Source organism: Camelina sativa, chromosome 10 (genome assembly GCF_030686135.1).
Source record: "Camelina sativa cultivar CO46 ecotype springtype chromosome 10, ASM3068613v1".
NCBI classification, from domain to species: Eukaryota; Viridiplantae; Streptophyta; class Magnoliopsida; order Brassicales; family Brassicaceae; genus Camelina; species Camelina sativa.
In genome coordinates, this window is record NC_141889.1 from 847,927 (window position 1) to 864,133 (window position 16,207).

At 35.0% G+C, this 16,207-nt stretch overlaps 2 protein-coding genes and 1 long non-coding RNA gene across 52 annotated transcripts; all 3 read right to left on the bottom strand.

Moving 5' to 3' along the window:
• Positions 1-690: 690 nt before the first annotated feature.
• On the bottom strand, positions 691-6,441 carry LOC147935708 (uncharacterized). The gene is made up of 19 exons (XM_087470230.1): positions 6,422-6,441; positions 6,254-6,334; positions 5,185-5,211; positions 5,041-5,095; positions 4,890-4,938; positions 4,512-4,668; positions 4,083-4,215; positions 3,963-3,993; positions 3,737-3,816; positions 3,263-3,361; positions 3,038-3,111; positions 2,658-2,700; positions 2,464-2,568; positions 2,197-2,316; positions 2,037-2,099; positions 1,675-1,782; positions 1,539-1,589; positions 1,317-1,390; positions 691-1,216 (listed from the first exon to the last, which is right to left on the bottom strand). Exons 1-19 carry the CDS (start codon positions 6,439-6,441, stop codon positions 1,135-1,137), a joined length of 1,452 nt encoding a protein of 483 aa, XP_087326356.1. The 3' UTR covers positions 691-1,134.
• LOC147935709 (uncharacterized) lies at positions 3,257-10,969 on the bottom strand. 50 transcript variants are annotated; one of them, XR_015567884.1, is made up of 37 exons: positions 10,582-10,969; positions 10,203-10,278; positions 10,044-10,117; positions 9,823-9,945; positions 9,704-9,725; positions 9,566-9,603; positions 9,341-9,459; positions 9,163-9,238; positions 8,927-9,029; positions 8,818-8,854; positions 8,590-8,704; positions 8,439-8,508; positions 8,118-8,300; positions 7,900-7,981; positions 7,629-7,773; positions 7,453-7,533; positions 7,292-7,342; positions 7,166-7,209; positions 6,993-7,067; positions 6,782-6,876; positions 6,611-6,685; positions 6,422-6,518; positions 6,254-6,334; positions 6,097-6,172; positions 5,853-5,988; positions 5,686-5,750; positions 5,440-5,574; positions 5,041-5,211; positions 4,895-4,938; positions 4,782-4,806; positions 4,512-4,668; positions 4,301-4,430; positions 4,083-4,215; positions 3,915-3,993; positions 3,737-3,816; positions 3,457-3,546; positions 3,257-3,361 (listed from the first exon to the last, which is right to left on the bottom strand). It is a non-coding gene; the product is annotated as an uncharacterized LOC147935709 (long non-coding RNA). The 50 variants fall into 50 exon arrangements; XR_015567891.1 differs by having other exon boundaries at positions 5,041-5,229; XR_015567883.1 differs by having other exon boundaries at positions 8,797-8,854.
• A 1,108-nt stretch (positions 10,970-12,077) lies between these two features.
• Positions 12,078-15,113, bottom strand: LOC104719927 (serine/threonine-protein kinase SRK2F). Its single transcript, XM_087468139.1, has 9 exons — positions 14,581-15,113; positions 14,354-14,428; positions 13,700-13,801; positions 13,542-13,595; positions 13,370-13,462; positions 13,144-13,236; positions 12,954-13,058; positions 12,706-12,804; positions 12,078-12,549 (listed from the first exon to the last, which is right to left on the bottom strand). The coding sequence occupies exons 1-9, from the start codon at positions 14,698-14,700 to the stop codon at positions 12,241-12,243; spliced, it is 1,050 nt and encodes a 349-aa protein (XP_087324265.1). The 5' UTR covers positions 14,701-15,113; the 3' UTR covers positions 12,078-12,240.
• Positions 15,114-16,207: the final 1,094 nt, after the last annotated feature.

The following is a 16,207-nucleotide window of genomic DNA, read 5'->3' on the forward strand; positions in this document are numbered from 1 at the left end:
GCGCATATAATAGGCGCGTCACACGTGCTTATAATTATTATTTTTAATTAACTCTGGTCTAAGAAGATGCATGTTTATAGATTTTTCAAAATTTACGAAATAAAAATCTAAAACTGGTTAGATTTTGTATTACAGAATATATTGTTTTATCTCTTTCTTTTTTTCTATATAATCATTGGCTATTTTTCTAATTCAATGTATTTGTTACATTAGGTTTATTAAAACAAAACTTAAAATTTTAGACTTGAGCTTTCCTTTTCTCTGAGATGATTAATGTGAGTCAAATTTGATATTATTGACTATTTTTTTGTTTCTTTTTCTTTTTGTAAACTATTGAAAATAATATTTTTGTTGTTATGCCATTTAAGATGAGATTTGAGATGGAATACGGAAAGAATTTAATTGCTTTAGAAGAGTCCAAATGTGTTTTGAGTAACAATAGTCAAAGAATGTATAATATCAAGAAACAAATACACTAATTACTAATAAAAATACAGCAATGCAGAGGATATAAACATATAGAGATTGAACAAGATATTACATTTCGTTTCAAATTCTTAATTCGAATCAAAGGAAATTAAAAAAATATATGAATTTAGTTCTAAATGTTTTCGTCAGGGAAGAGATGAGAAAAGCTATGTTGAATGAAGCTCGAAGTGTTGCCTCCATTATGCGTTCGCAGTTTCATGATTGCTTTGCTAATGTAAAATTAATATTATAACCACGTTTTAATAGATCAATTCATTTATGAAATAATCATATAACCTAAAATTGTCTTGTGTGTGTTGTAGGGATGTGATGGCTCTGTATTGCTCGATGACACACCAACATTGTTGGGAGAGAAACTCGCTCTTGCTAACATAGGCTCTTTGAGATCGTACAACACCAAAAATGCAATAGAAAAGGCTTGTCCTGCCACTGTCTCTTGTGCTGACATTATCATCATGGCTTCTCGTGACGCAGTTGCCCTTATAAGTTTGTTTTATATACTGGTTCGGTTAGGATCAGTCACCTAAAGTCGGGATTTTTGGTACTTATGGTTATTTTGGATAGTTGGACAGTAAAATTAATAGTCTTTCATTCATTTCTTTACTATGGTTTTGTGCCTCCTGATGATGACTTTTACTTCCTTATTTACTCATTGTGTAGATATAGAGATACCGGAGAGCAGATGCCAAGACTCCTTGAAACACCAAAGAGCACGCCGGTGTAGTACCTATATAAAACGCACAACCTCATTATGTATTTGTGAGTACTATCCTAAGGCACAACGAAACTGTAAAAGATGCATATATATATATATGTATGTTTCTTACCTTGCTTCGGTTAGACCATAGTGGTTCAGCAAGACCCCACTATGAGCATCAACATTTGGCCAAAGGTTCTTCACCTATAACAAGCCATCATAAGCATTTTGTAAGTATAGGTGTTGTTGGTGGAATATATAAGAATTTATTTTCTCAGGCGTGTCATACTTTCAACGTAATCTCTTACATGAAACGATCCCCCTGCTAAACTAGAGATGATAGAGATACTACCTTTCCAAGCTCGGTGAGAACAGGTGGTACAACTTCGTAAAGTTTTGACATCTACAGAGTAGGAAGGATTTGTAAGTCACTGGAAATTGTTAGAATTTTGAGAGCACAACACATTAGAAGGAAAAAAAAAAAATACCAGCTGGAAAAGAGGGTCATCAGGTAAATGCTTCAACGCAAACTCTCTCTGCCATACATATCTTGGATCAGTTTTGCGCAGAACATGGTGTCCATATCCTGGAACAACCTGCGTACAAATCATGACGAGGTCAACAGAGATATTTAGTAGACTGTCAGGCGAAGGAAAAAAGGTAAATTAGTTATCGAAATCTCTTATGGCTGTATTAGTTACTAGAAGCTATGGAACTGACCAAAGGACTCATAACAAGATTTTTCAATTCAATTTCGCATGCTCCATTTGTTTGAAACTTTTATCAGTCATGTACAAGACCATAAAGCAAAGAATGAGGTAGAGGAATTGTGTGATTGTGTGTTTTTTACCTTGCTCCATTTTCCTTCACAACTGATTTGATCCAAAGCAAAACTTCCTGTTGCAACAAGACACTAAGAATTTGTTCCCACCAACTTATCATTGTACCATAAATGATAAAACTATCACATGCTACCTAGATAATTGACAAAAAAAAAAAAGGGGAATTACCCATTCAATGCACAACCTCAGAGCACACAAAATGAAAGCCTCTTTATCGGTCAAGTCTTGGCATTGCTTCAGCTTGTAGCTAACAAGTATCAACCATGGAGAGACCACGATTGAGCTTCCCTGCAGAAAAAAAAAAAAACAGAACACACAAGTGTTTGATATGAGTTATTCAGTTTGGATGAACCGCATACATTTTAGTCAAGCATCTGCAAAGAGAGGCACCAAATCAACAGAAACGAAATGATCAATGATTCTGATTCAAATTACAAATGAAAGTGATTCGAGGGACTTGACTCTTTCAAGCCATTGGCGGGAGACGTGAGTGAATTCAAATGAAGGATCATGAAGCAGGTCAGCGCAATACTCGTTTCCCTGAGGACAATGAGACAATCAACACATGAAAAACACCTATAACAAGAGAGAAATCAGAATGGTTGTTAAGAATGTCACCTATGACCTACCTTTTCACACTCAAATCGACGAAGCTCCAACAAAAAAACGATTCTTTAGTACTCATATCTAAACTCATCATTCAGACCTGCAAGCCAAAACCATCAATTGTATCAAGAAAAAATCAGTCGAGAGTTGAACTGAAAGACGCAATAGATATTGTTATTTCAGAAAAAAGGTATCAAGATATTTTGGTGTTGCCAAAGATGCCCATCTATCTAGGTGATTTGATGTGATTCCAAGTTAGATTGAGAGAGAGATAAATGAAGTAAAAATAGTACACCACTTCAGTATTACCTTTTTGTTCAAAGGCTTTGCTTTGAATTTTGGTGCCTTCTCGAGTTCCTCTTACTCAAGTTCCACAGTAGTTTTTTTTGGACCACAGGGCTACATGACTCCTTTGTTCAGTAAAGTGAGGCCTCCAATAATTATTCTGCGTGCGAGAAAAGAGAGGCATATTAGAAGCTGTATCATTATCACAAAAAAATCCATTTAACAAACGACAATATCACAAATCAGCTTCATCCTAATCGTTTCAAACTACTATTTTTTGCACTTAAATGAACAAAAGACAATATCACAAATCAGTTTCATCTTAAGTGACACGTACCTAGACAATTTCATCAAGATCGTCTTCCCTCTGCAACACCTCTCTGGCCTTTGTCCCGATGTTGATGAAATCTGGATCCAACTTCTCATAGAAAGATTCCAATGCCTGAAGAAGAAAAATAAAAGCAACTTTTTATATACAAGAATTCGAGTTAGTAAACCAAGACAGGTTAGGTTTAAACAGAGAATATGTAAGCATACCGTTAAATACTTTTGAGTAGGAAATCAACCAATTAAAAGAGGGGAAATACTTTATCTGGCCAAGTTTTTTGTCCTCTAACCCCACAAGACCTGCAGAAGAAATGAAAAACATAAAAAAGGCTAATACGAGGATGTAGCACGAGATATTTCTTAAGTGGGATTCAGAAATTTCTTCATGTCTTTTAATTCGTCCATCATGCCTTTATCTGTAAAGAGTTAATTTCATGACTAAAGCTGGAATTGATATATGATACAATGACTCTCAAAGACGAAAGATTACCTTAAGCCTCCCTGCAGTATTCATGATTACTAGATCTGCAGGTCTTACATCAGTCTCTGCTATAAAACTGGCACACCAACCTGAAACAAAGAGGGTATCAGGGGGTCTTGATTAACAGTATCGAACATCATCACATGTTCACAAAGATTCAATTGAGCCATAGTAAAAATTTCACTACCTGTTCAGCCAAAATGGCAAGTTGATGGATGGCACCAGTTCAATATACATCTCCAGCAATAATCAAGCACGAAATTTCCCTGTAGATATCATAAATCTCAGTGTAATTTGACAGAGAGTAACAAACAATCCCATCAAAAACTATCCACTGTAGTTTGACAAAGCATACCTGCTGCTTCTTTGGGTAACAAGCTTGAGTTTGCTCTGCAAGCAGCCTCCTTTCTCGAGTCCACCAGTCAACAGAACAAACATCTGGGCTCTTCACTTGGCTCCTTTGTGTATCCTCCACGGCCAGCATGCACCTACAAGAAAGAGACATGCTATTACAAAGGGTACATTGTCGGATCCATAAGAAAATAAAAACAGATGAAGATTTCAGAAAAAGACCTTGTTAGTTGTTAAAGTAGCAACTATCATATAATGGGGGCGAATCCTCTTTCTTGGTCAAGAGATCAGAAGCCGCAGCTTTGAATGGCTTCAAGGCATGAATCTCATCGAACATCCATGGAAATATCACCTATATAATTCAAACAAGCAAACTCTGAAAAAACCACCCAACAGAGATCAAAAAGAAGAGAAGCGAATTGGGAAGACAAACCTTGGAGTAAGAGAGAAGCTCTGAATTGCTGCTGCTGGTACCCCCGGGGTGCGGTGAACGCAGTTTAAGACTGACTGAGTACAAGGAACTCTGTCTACGTCACGGACCTGAGTTATCAAAGTGTAGTCAGATACTTCTCCTCCAGCCATCACAATATCTGCAACATATATGCCACAGTTCAGTCAAGACTAATGTTTCCGAGAAAGCTAAATAAGAAGAAAGAAAAAGGATGGGAAAGAGAGAAAGTGAGATGAGAGAGGCTACTCTCACCGCCGCGTACATTGTAGTCAAGCATCTGCAAAGAGAGGCACCAAATCAGCAGAAACAAAATGATCAATGTTTCTGATTCAAATTAAAAATGAAAGTGAATCGAGGGACCATACTCATTTAAGCCATTGACGGGAGTCGTGAGTGAATACTCGTTACCCTGCAGTTAGTGAGACAATCAACACATGAAAAACAAGAGAGAAATGTGAGACCACATATTTGGGTATCAGAATGGTTGTTAAGAATATCACCTATGACCTACCTTTTCACACTTTTCTGATGATTGCCTTTGGCTCGAGATAATTGTAACTGGTTTTCTGGCCAAAGTGCAATGGACTCATCATCAGACAACTTTTAATCAATCTCCAATCGACGAAGCTCCAACAAAAAACGATTCTTTTAGTACTCATATCTTAACTCATCACTCAGACACCTGCAAACAAAACCATCACTGGTATCAAGAAAAAATCAATCAAGAGTTGAACTGAAAGATACAATAAATATTTTTAATTCATAAAACAGATATTTTGGTGGTTCAAAAGATGCCCATCTCGGCTTTACTTTCAATTATCTAGGTGATTTGATGTGATTCCAAGTTAGACTGAGAGAGAGATACATGAAATATATAGTACTAAGCTACTGATCTCATCAGTAGTAGTACCTTTTTGTTCAAGGTTTTGCTTTGAATTTTGGTGCCTTCTCGAGTTCCTATTACTCCCAAGTTCTGCCAGAGTTTTTTGGAGCACAGGGCCACAAGGCTCCTTGGTTCAGTAAAGTGAGGCCTCCAATCATTATTCTGCATGGGACGAAAGCATAGGCATATTAGATGGCATAAAATCAAGGGTTCTATGCATACAGACAACTTTTCTAGGGTGAAAAGAAGCTTAATATCTGATTAGAGACGTACGATGAAACTATTGAAGATACTTATGCATGTTGGTTAGCCCTTGCCATTGTTTGAAGATTAAATTCCTACAACAGTAATAAATGAGATCATTGCATATTAATTAAACAGTTTCACTAAGCTATGAGTCTGTTATCAAGTTTTGACACTCGCAGATGAAGGGTATTTACCTGAAAATTCTGGCAGATGTGGTGTACTTCTTTGTGGTGCATGCAAAGCTGGAGCTGTCGAGATCTGCACGAAATCACAGAACGCCTTAGGTTTCATGGAAGTGGCACATTATCTCTAGTCTTTATGATGGTCTCCCTGCAGTCAGTGAGACAGTCAACACATGAAATTAAAAAACCATCAATCACTTGACTAGAATCGTTTGAATTTTGTATTATTATGAAACTTGAAATGACAAATGCATACCTTTATTTGGTCGTCAAAATTTAGAAAGATGGGAGTAGTTGAAGAGAATGGACAAGGCAAGGTCCTCCGATCCACACTTGCAAAAAGACTCTGAGTGTTAGAAGACAAGGGAAATCTATAATTATAATAAAATAATCTAACAGAGAATTTTACTTACAGATGGTGGAGCAGAGGATTTAGAAGAACACGAACTCGCTGAGGTATGTCAAGTATCATAACATCTACTTCAAGGGTTCCACTGCATTAAGAACAAAAAACATGACTACTAAAAAATAGTAGCACTTTTATCTGTTGGTCACAAAAGTGAGAAGAAATATAAACTTACATCGCAAGAAATATAAACATGACTACTAAAAAGTAAGGCTTTGAATCTTTTCGTTTCCATGATTTTGTATTGCATGTTAATATACTCCCACCACGTTCTACAAAAAAAAAAAATCAACGAACGGTTGTTAGCAGTGAGAAAAAAAAAACAGAATTTAAAGCTTGAAGTGCCAGAATATATATAGTTTACCAGTGTTTGCAGCAATGTAAAGAACTTCATAGCCTGCACTGTCAACAAAATATCTACAGAGGCCAACATCTCGTCCTGCATTTCAGTATTTAAATCTCGTTAGATCCAATACAATAATGTTGGAAGTTTGTATACAAAGTTAAAAGATACTAAGAGTAAAACCCAACTGACCTTCTCATTTGATAGACTGGCAACAACAGTAAAAGCATTCGCCTCCTAAAGCACAAAGTGGACCACCAAGTTATACATGAAATTTACCATTCTTGCTGTAAACGAAAAATATTCACAATCAAGATACATGTTGTTTACAATCACTGTTCTAAAGACGATCCCTTTCGTCTTTTAAAGAAATAAATAATTGCATCAAAGAGTTCTTTTTTACCTTTGCACCAGTAGGGAGCACACGAATTGCAAGAGCCAACTGTTGTCCTCCACCATCCCTGGAACTGTCTCACAACTCCAAACCACAGGATCCAGAGACATAATTTATCTCTATTAGTACACAGAAAATGCAAACTAATTAATGAGTAGTGGAAATCGAATAAGAGTACTCACTTGCAACTGTTGGCAATACGAAAGTAAGACCACCTTTTCATGTACTGCATCAAAACAAAATGCATAAGATCCACTTAAGTTTCTTTTTATAAATGAGAGATGATTGCATCAAAGAGTTCTATTTACCTCTGTACCAGCAGCAGGCACACAGATTGAACGCAAGACCCAACTGTTTTCCTGCAACATCAAAACAAAATGCATAATTAAGATTCACTAAAGCTTCATCATATCTCTGTCTGTCATTTAAAAGAAAAAGAGAGAAGATTGCATGAAAGAGTTCTTTTTACCTCTGCACCAGCATAGGGTACATGGATTGAACGCAAGAGCCAACTGTTGTCCTGCAACATCCCTTGAAGATTCGCACATGTCTAAAACCATAATCCAGAGACATAATTAATCTCTATTAGTATACAGAAAAAGCAAACTGAATAATGAGTAGTGGAAATCGAATAAGATAACTCACCTGCAAGCCTGCAACTGTTTGGCAATGCGCAAATAAGACCACCTTGTCCTGTGGTTGGCTTGTTGATACACGTGAATCAGATTAAGATGAGAAAATTGATTATGAAACTTGTCCATTCTTCAAAACCATTTCGGATCTGCTACTGCTGCAAAATATAAAAGTGAGAAGAAACATGGTTAACATTTTTATTTTTAAAAAAGGTCGATAGAAATAACGATAGTGTGAAGTGAGGAATGAGACCAAATTATATGCGAAGATGTAAAAAGCAAACCTTTGCATGTTTAGAGAACTTAAGAGCCCGGTTGAAGGCTAACAAGGCCATCTCCTTGGCCATTGCTTGGCTGGCTCGGAACCTGAGAGAGAGAAGAAAACCATCAGGTCATAGGCAATGGAGAAGAGAAGAGGATTTCGCATCATAAAATAGAGGTCTGATGACTGGATTCGTGAGACCAGAGTTGGTATCAGAATGGTATTAAGAATGTTACTTACCCTTTCACATTTTGCTGATGACTGCATTCGGCTTCAGACAACTGTGACTGGTTTTTGTTTTTTTGGCCCGAGTGCAGTATAGAGATTCCTCAGACGTCAGAAGACTAGCTATCTTTCTAGCAGTTTGATGCTTTTCTTAAAGTCCATCGACTGGTCTCTACCTTGAACGATGATCTCCTTGACCTGATTCACAAATAATTAACCCTAAATTGTAATTGTAATTGTAACCAAAAAACAAAACAACTACAACTTAAAAAGAAAATTCGACTTAAGTCAAAGACCGTCATAAATCAAATCACAAGAACCAATTTATGTTGTTACCTTAAGCTCGCTGGCGACGTTTGTGTTCTGTTACACCGAGAGAGAGTCAAATAAATCAATCAACGCCCACCTGTTTCATAGAATCAAAAAGAAACAAACCTATATTAAAGCGAACCATAATATTATAAGAAGAAGAACAAGGAGGATGTACCTATTATCAATACCAAAGCTCAGATCAGTCCTCACTCCTCTGAAAGTGCGGAAACATCTGTTCCCTATTGATTTCAGACAAGGGGAAAAAGACGATTCTCCAAATACGCTCAGACCTGCAACCAAAACCATCAATGGTATCAATAAATAAATAAACAGTCAAGAATTGAACTAAAAGACACGAAAAAGAATCTTAGCTACTGGTTACTTGTTTTTCCCCGAGGCTTACAATGTATTGTAGCTACTGGTTCTAACGGCTATATATCCTGAATATAACAAGAATGGTAAAAAAAACGTAGTTGACCTTAAAAAAAAGAGATGGATGATTGAAACAAAACCTGGAGGTGTTCTTTTTTCTTCTTCTTCTTAGATATCGGCTCATGGTGTCATTCATGGAATTAGTTGCAGACGGTCTCTAGCATGAATGATGACCTCCTTGACCTGGTTCAAGGACAATTAACCCTAAATTGTGATTGTAACCAAAAAGCAAAACAACAACAACTTAAAAAGCAAATTCGATTGGAGTCCGAAGACCATCATCGATCAAATAACTAGAACGAGTTTATGTTGTTACCTTAAGCACGTTGGCGACGATTTGTTTCTGAATCAACAAGAGAGAGTGAAATAAATCAATCAACGCCCACCACCTGCTGTTTCACAGAATCAAAAAGAAACAAACCTATATGTCAGAGATACAAAACTATAATAATGTGAACCACAGAGATAGAAGAAGAAGACCAATAAGGAGGTACCTCTTATTAAGACCAAAGCTCAGATCAGTCCTCACTCCTCTGAAAGTGCGGAAACATCTGTTCTGGTTTGAATTTCAGAAAAGGGGAAGGAGACGATGCTCCAAATTCACTCAGACAACCTGCAACCAAAACCATCAACGGTATCAATGAATAAATAAACAGTCAAGAGTTGAAGTAAAAGACACGATAAAGAATCTTAGCTACTGGTTACTGCCAGAGACTTACTCTGTGTTGTAGCTACTGGTTCTAAACGGCTCTTTATCCTGAAAATAACAAGAATGGTTAAAAAAAAATGTAGTTGACCTTAAACAAAAGTGATGGATACGTCTTATGTGCAGAGATAGATACAGACTTAGAACCTACCTGCCGTGTCAATCATGTCGTCCTGCAACCAAAAAATCCAGAGACATAATTAAAATCTATTAGTATAGAGAGAATGCAAACTGACTAATGAGTAGTGGAAATCGAATAAAAGAACTCACCTGCTCAACTGTTTGGGCAATGCGCAAAAAAAGACCACCTTCTCCTGTGGTTGGCTTGATGAGATGACAAATTTTGGTTATGAAACTTGTCCATTCTTAAAAACCATCTCGGGGCTACTCCTGCTGCACAAAATAAGAATAAGAAGCAACATGGTTAACAAGTAATCAAACACTAAACTGTAACTGTAAACAAAAAAACAAGAAAAATTTAAAAGCATAACCTGTGTGTTGTGTGATCCGCACCCCACGCTTTGGACAGAGAGAAGATCCCACAGCAAAGAACACGGGAGAGATCCTAAAACATAAGAGATAAGTTAGACCAGAATCTAGGATTTTCTATCGGTTAATTGCTAGCAATAGAGACCAAATTAAGAGCAAACCTCTGTTAGAGCTTAATTAAGAGCCCGATTGGAAAAACAAACAAGGCCATCTCCTTGGCTCGGAACCCTAGAAGACCTGCGGAAGAAAAGGAAAAAAACATAAACAATGTCAACACAACGAGTAAGTAGTCGATCCCGAAGAGTGGTGTTCTTGTAAATTCAGATACAAGCCAAAGACTGTACTGGAGTGTGAGAGAGGGAAACAGAGGAGACTTGACTTGCTACGAGAGAGGGGAAACCAAAATCGAAATCGAAACCGAAGAAGAAGAAGAAGAAGAAGAAGAAGAAGAAGAAGAAGAAGAAGAAGAAGAAGAAGAAGAAGAAGGGCAGAGTAGGCGGTGGCAGAACAAGAGACGCGCCATATTCGAGAATTACGAACCGTATAGAGATTTTAGGGTTTTGAGAAACCGTGAGATGCTTCGCTACGATCAATCTTATCTTGAGGATTAGGGTTTCTCCTGAGTGATAATGGACGGCTGAGAGCGAGAGAGAGAGAGAGAGAGACTGGCTTACTCCGTCGTTGGATCATCGTCTTCGCAATCGCAGAAGAAGAGAGATGTAATTTTTTTTTTTTTTTCTCAAATTAAGAAGAAGAGATAAGTGTGTGAGTCTCTTTATATACTAAATATATTTATAAACAAAAAAAAAAATAGGATTAGGATTTTTTTTTTTTTTTTTTTTTTTTGGCAAACAGATAGAATTAGGATTAGAAGAAGGAAAATTTCCTTTTTTTTTACTGGAGACAAATTTTTCAAAAAATCCAAAGTCTATTTTCTCTTTGGGCGACACGTGTTCTTTTGTTGTTTAGCATTCATACGGATGATCGGGGAGTTTCGTATTAGATTTTGGAAGAGATCTATATTAGTTAACCTACACAAAGCCCAACAAAAAAAAACAATTTCAGCCCAACAAACATGGACAATTTCTTTTATCACTTCTTTTTTTTGGTAGAAATTTCATAAATTATATTGTGTAAATTTTAGCATACAAGTTTAATTTGAAATTATAAAATTTAATTTTTTTTATAGAATACTTGTCTTATATTTTATAATATAATGAGGTATAATTTTATTTTGTATTATATTAAAATGCAAGAGAGTATCGTCATGGACCTAATGTTTGGTCGTTAGTATGGGCGATTTACATTATGTCATGGAATCATTAGTATTGAGCCACTCAAATTTCATCTACCATATATATTAATTGGATTATTTAGCCACTATGGCACTATCCCACTATATGTATTAATTATCATATATTAATTGTAACGTTTTAAGGATTTGCATGCATGTTAAATGTTATATTTTCTTCATATAGCAATTATAAATTTACTTGCTCAATTTGAACCTATAAAATTAAATATTCTAAACAACTGGATGTAGGTTAGAGTGTTTTGTCTCACGTGACTATACAAATAATATGTAGAAAAGTGAAAATATATGTTCGTGGCCTAGTAGCCTCTTATTATACTAATTATATGTAGCCCTACCAATAAATGAGCAAAAGATCGAGTTACAATAAACTGTTACGTTGGGGCTATATAGTATGTATGGTGGCTTAATTAGTTTCGTTGTATAAGAATAATTAAGAAATTGTTTTTTTTTAACTGATATACACACACTTCATTAACGATGATATCAGATATATATCTGTGAAAGAAGAAACACTCAGCCACCTTAAATAATTTGAAGGATATGCAGATTAGTCTCGGAATCAGAAGATCCATGAACATATATCTTTGGATTATATTTTAAAGTGCAAAATGAAAATTATACACTATTCTATAACTAAAGAAAAGGTAGGGGGCCATATGTAATAAAACAAAAATAACTGTTAAAAAGAAAAGTGAAGTGATCGAAATATACATAAATCAAATGACCCACACAAAATCTTATACTTTTTATATAACTTGATTGGGGGTGAATTATTTCCACTTAATTATACAAACATGCAACACAAGATCATCGGATATTCTCAAGCAGCATACATATAATATAAATGCATGCTCATACACACAAATGCATGAATGTATATGAAATCATAGAGCACATACGAAATCACCATTTCTCTCGTCATCATCATCAACATCGTCATAAATATCAGCATCATCGATTTCATCAAGATCCATGGTCCCATCTATCAAACCTAATCCACCATTAGTATGCATACCATTCACTCCCTTTCTTGCTTCCTCTATTATCTTCACTATCTCTTCAACACTCTGTCGACACTTTTCTTCTTCTTCTTCTTCATCTTCCACTCCATTATCAGAGTTCTCCTCCAACGGCACAACTAGAGGACCTTTCAAGAACCACGGGTGCTTTCCGATTTCCGGTACAGTTATTCTCTATCATGGTTACAAATTGCAAAATATGAATATTACTCATCAATCCCGATTTCGGTTTGATTTTTTTTTTTGGTTTTCCAGTTTCTAAAAGCAGTAGCCGATCCTAACCGGTGTGGTAATTTACATATGTAACTGGTTAGGGTGTTGTTTAATTACCTTATCGGGGTCAGCCACGAAGATACGAGATAAGAGATGCTTGCACTCGGCTGAAATCCTGACGTAATCCGGTATGGCGTAATGTACACTTAATATCCTCTGTAATTACATTAATTGCTAACATTTAACTATTATTATTCTTATATATATGACAATAAAAAAATGTTATTGGCCCAAAAAAGATTAGCAAAAAGTTTTTTTTTTATTAGTGGAAAGAACGTTTGATTTAAATTGTAATCTTTCAGTACCTGAATGGTTTTTCTAATGTTTCTTGGATCTTCGGGATCTTCAAAAGGATAAGCACCAACTAACATTACATACAAGGTCACCCCACACGACCACACATCTGCTATCTACATATTATTTTAAAACAAGTTGATGTTGTTAATTTGTTTAATCAGTCTATTATTTTTAAAGGTTAAACAAATCAATATGTACCTTTCCATTATATTCTTTCCGGGACAAGACCTCCGGGGCAACGTAAGCCGGCGTTCCCACGGTCGATTTTGGCTGAGAGTGTAAAACTGATGACTACGTTTAAGAAACAAAGAGTTAAAAAAAAACTGTTAAAATCATTAGCGTTTTTTTTTTTTTTTTTTTTTTTTTTTTTGTAGCAATAAATATTACTTAAACTAAATGTATACAATATTATTATTATTTTTACCTTCGAGTACCCAAAATCGCAAATTTTGAGCTGCGACGACGGGCTCCCATCTAAGAGTGTATTCTCAAGCTTAAGGTCTCTATGACATATTTGCTGCAATAAAAATAAAAAGTTCCAGTTACTTAATATTATATAACCGCTGGAGATTTCATTCAGATAAGATTTCACGTACCATAGCGTGACAATAGCTAACTCCCGAGATCAGTTGTTTGAAATAATATCTTGCCTAAAATAATAATAAGCAAAAAGTACGTAATCAATCAATAATAATATAATTAACCACGATAACACAGTTTTAAATCATCGTTAATGATGAATTAAGTTATATACTTCGTCTTCGCTGAATCGACCGGCATTGCAAATTCTTTCGAAAAGTTCACCGCCTGCTGCATACTCCATTACTATTGCAAGATGTGTTGGTGTCACAAAAACCTGCAAAACAAAACAAAACAAAACAAAAATTAGACATTAAAAGCCAACACATACATCATAATTGTTTTATTCTTTTTTTTTTAAATATATATTTTTTCCTCAAGATCGAGACGACCTACCGATTGCTTCTATTTATACAATTTGTAACTGAATAATTTTCAACGCCGTGGCTATATTTATATATATATGAACATACGGTGTCAAATAATGAAACTCGAATTTGGACCGTTGGAGAATGGGACATATATATAGTATTAAAAGCGAATATAATACATTCCCTTAGAAGAGGTCCAAAGTCTAACCATGATACGGCATAAATTACATGACCAGAAAATATCTAATTTTATTTTAACCATGGGTCGGATTTTAATTAGATGATCCAAAATATACTTGCACGCCAGTTCTTCTTTTGTAGCGGGGAAAACAAAAATATATCAGTAACCAAGTTTCGAACAATAATTTTGTTTTGTTGGTTTTTTTTTCTGTGTTCTCGCTACTAAAAGTTGATTTTTAAAATAAAATTCAATCCTCTTTATCATATACATAACATACCTCCTTAAATCGGATGATATTAGGATGCTTCAAGTCTCTGTGGTTGATGATCTCTCTCTGAACATGTTCATCAATCTGTACAAAACCCATTTTGATGATATAATAATTAAAATTGATTTCTAAAAACAGAAACAGAAATCCAGATGAGAAAGACAGAGAGACCAGTTTTTTCATATCAACAATCTCGTGTGATAGATAGACAACAAAAAAAAAAAAAAAAAAAAAACCTTAACGCCTCTCTCGATGTATTTAACGGCGTAAAACTCTCCGTTGGATTTGTCTCTGACAAGCTTGGCAACTCCAAAGTTACCGGAGCCAAGATCTCTTAAGATGTCGTATCTCTCCATTGATGGATGGTCAGACTCAGATCAAAGAACAGAGCAAAAAGAGAGAATATTTTGTTTGTGGGTTCTACGTCTCGATCAAAACTGTTTTTTTGCTTCCTCCTCCTCTCTTTTTATTATTCTTTTGAGGTTTATTAAAAGCGAGATATGCGTTGAGAGAGAATTTAAGCTTCTCTTTCTTTTTCATATGGTTTCAGTCTACAGCTTATACAATATTTATACACATACATACATATACAGTCAGCACCAACTAACTCCGTTATGGGTCCACGAGACTATTGGGCCGTTAATAATATCGTCGAATTAGGCCCATTTGTCACGTGGCAACTCTCAAAAAAAAAAAAAACTCATCAACAACAAGGACAGGAACAAGGTGGAGTTGTGTAACTCGCAAAGTAATGCCAGTTTCAATTCATGTTGTCTCTCTTCGTCGCTATTTTATTATTTGTATTCTTCCAAGCAAAATTTTACTTATTGTCAAACACATGTTCCCAATAAAATAATTCCATCACTAATCTCTATCACAAGGAATGAAAAGTTAATACCTGACTGAGTAAATGCGATTACCTATTTTTAGTATATATTATCTCTTTTAAAATGAAGTATTCTACCAAACTTACCCGTTTTAAATTTAAAATAAATAAAAATACCTAATTTTAGAAAAAGAAAGAAAGAATGGCCCACATTTTTAGATTTGTAATCGTTTTCCGCAACCCAATAAAAAACAAACTCATTCTGTATATAGGAGGAGTATATAACAATTAAAAATACTACTCCTATACATAAATTAATAAATGAGCTTCTTATTATAGTATTAAAAATTAGATGTCGACGGAATAACAGGTCAATGGCTAAATAAATCATAAGCTAAAAGCCAAAAAAAATAAAATTAAAATGTTGCTTAAACAAACTATTAGAAAATGTAGGACTCCAAAATTCTTACGTGTGCGTTAATCATTATCTGTTCTTTGTTTTTTTTTTCTTTTCTGTTGTGTGTAATCGGCTTATTATTGCTTAAGCGTCTTACTTACATTTCTCAGATTTGTAAGTAAGCAATAACTTTTAACTAATAGATAATAACAAAATCCGTTTATAGTCGCAACCCATAATGTTTCCTTGTTATCGTTTTTGTGTATATATATAATGCGTATGTAGTATAGTCGGATACTATATTCATGGTTCATGAATCATAATGATTCAAACAAATTTCTTTTTCAAATACGCTTAAACAAATCCTCACTCAATGATCTCTTTCGATACTCAAGGAAAAAATATATATCCTTCATATGTTATTTCTAAAATATTATGTTGTTAAGACTTGAGATATGTTATTTATTCTAACTTTCTAATATTACAGATGATATTTAGCTATATATATCTTTCAGATGAAATTACATCACCAACTTATTTTACTTATGGAAGACACATAGGTCAAGAAGTCAATGCTTTGAAAAAGCGAATTATTGAATCAATATACTCCAAATGTTCAAAGAAAAACAAAACAGTGATG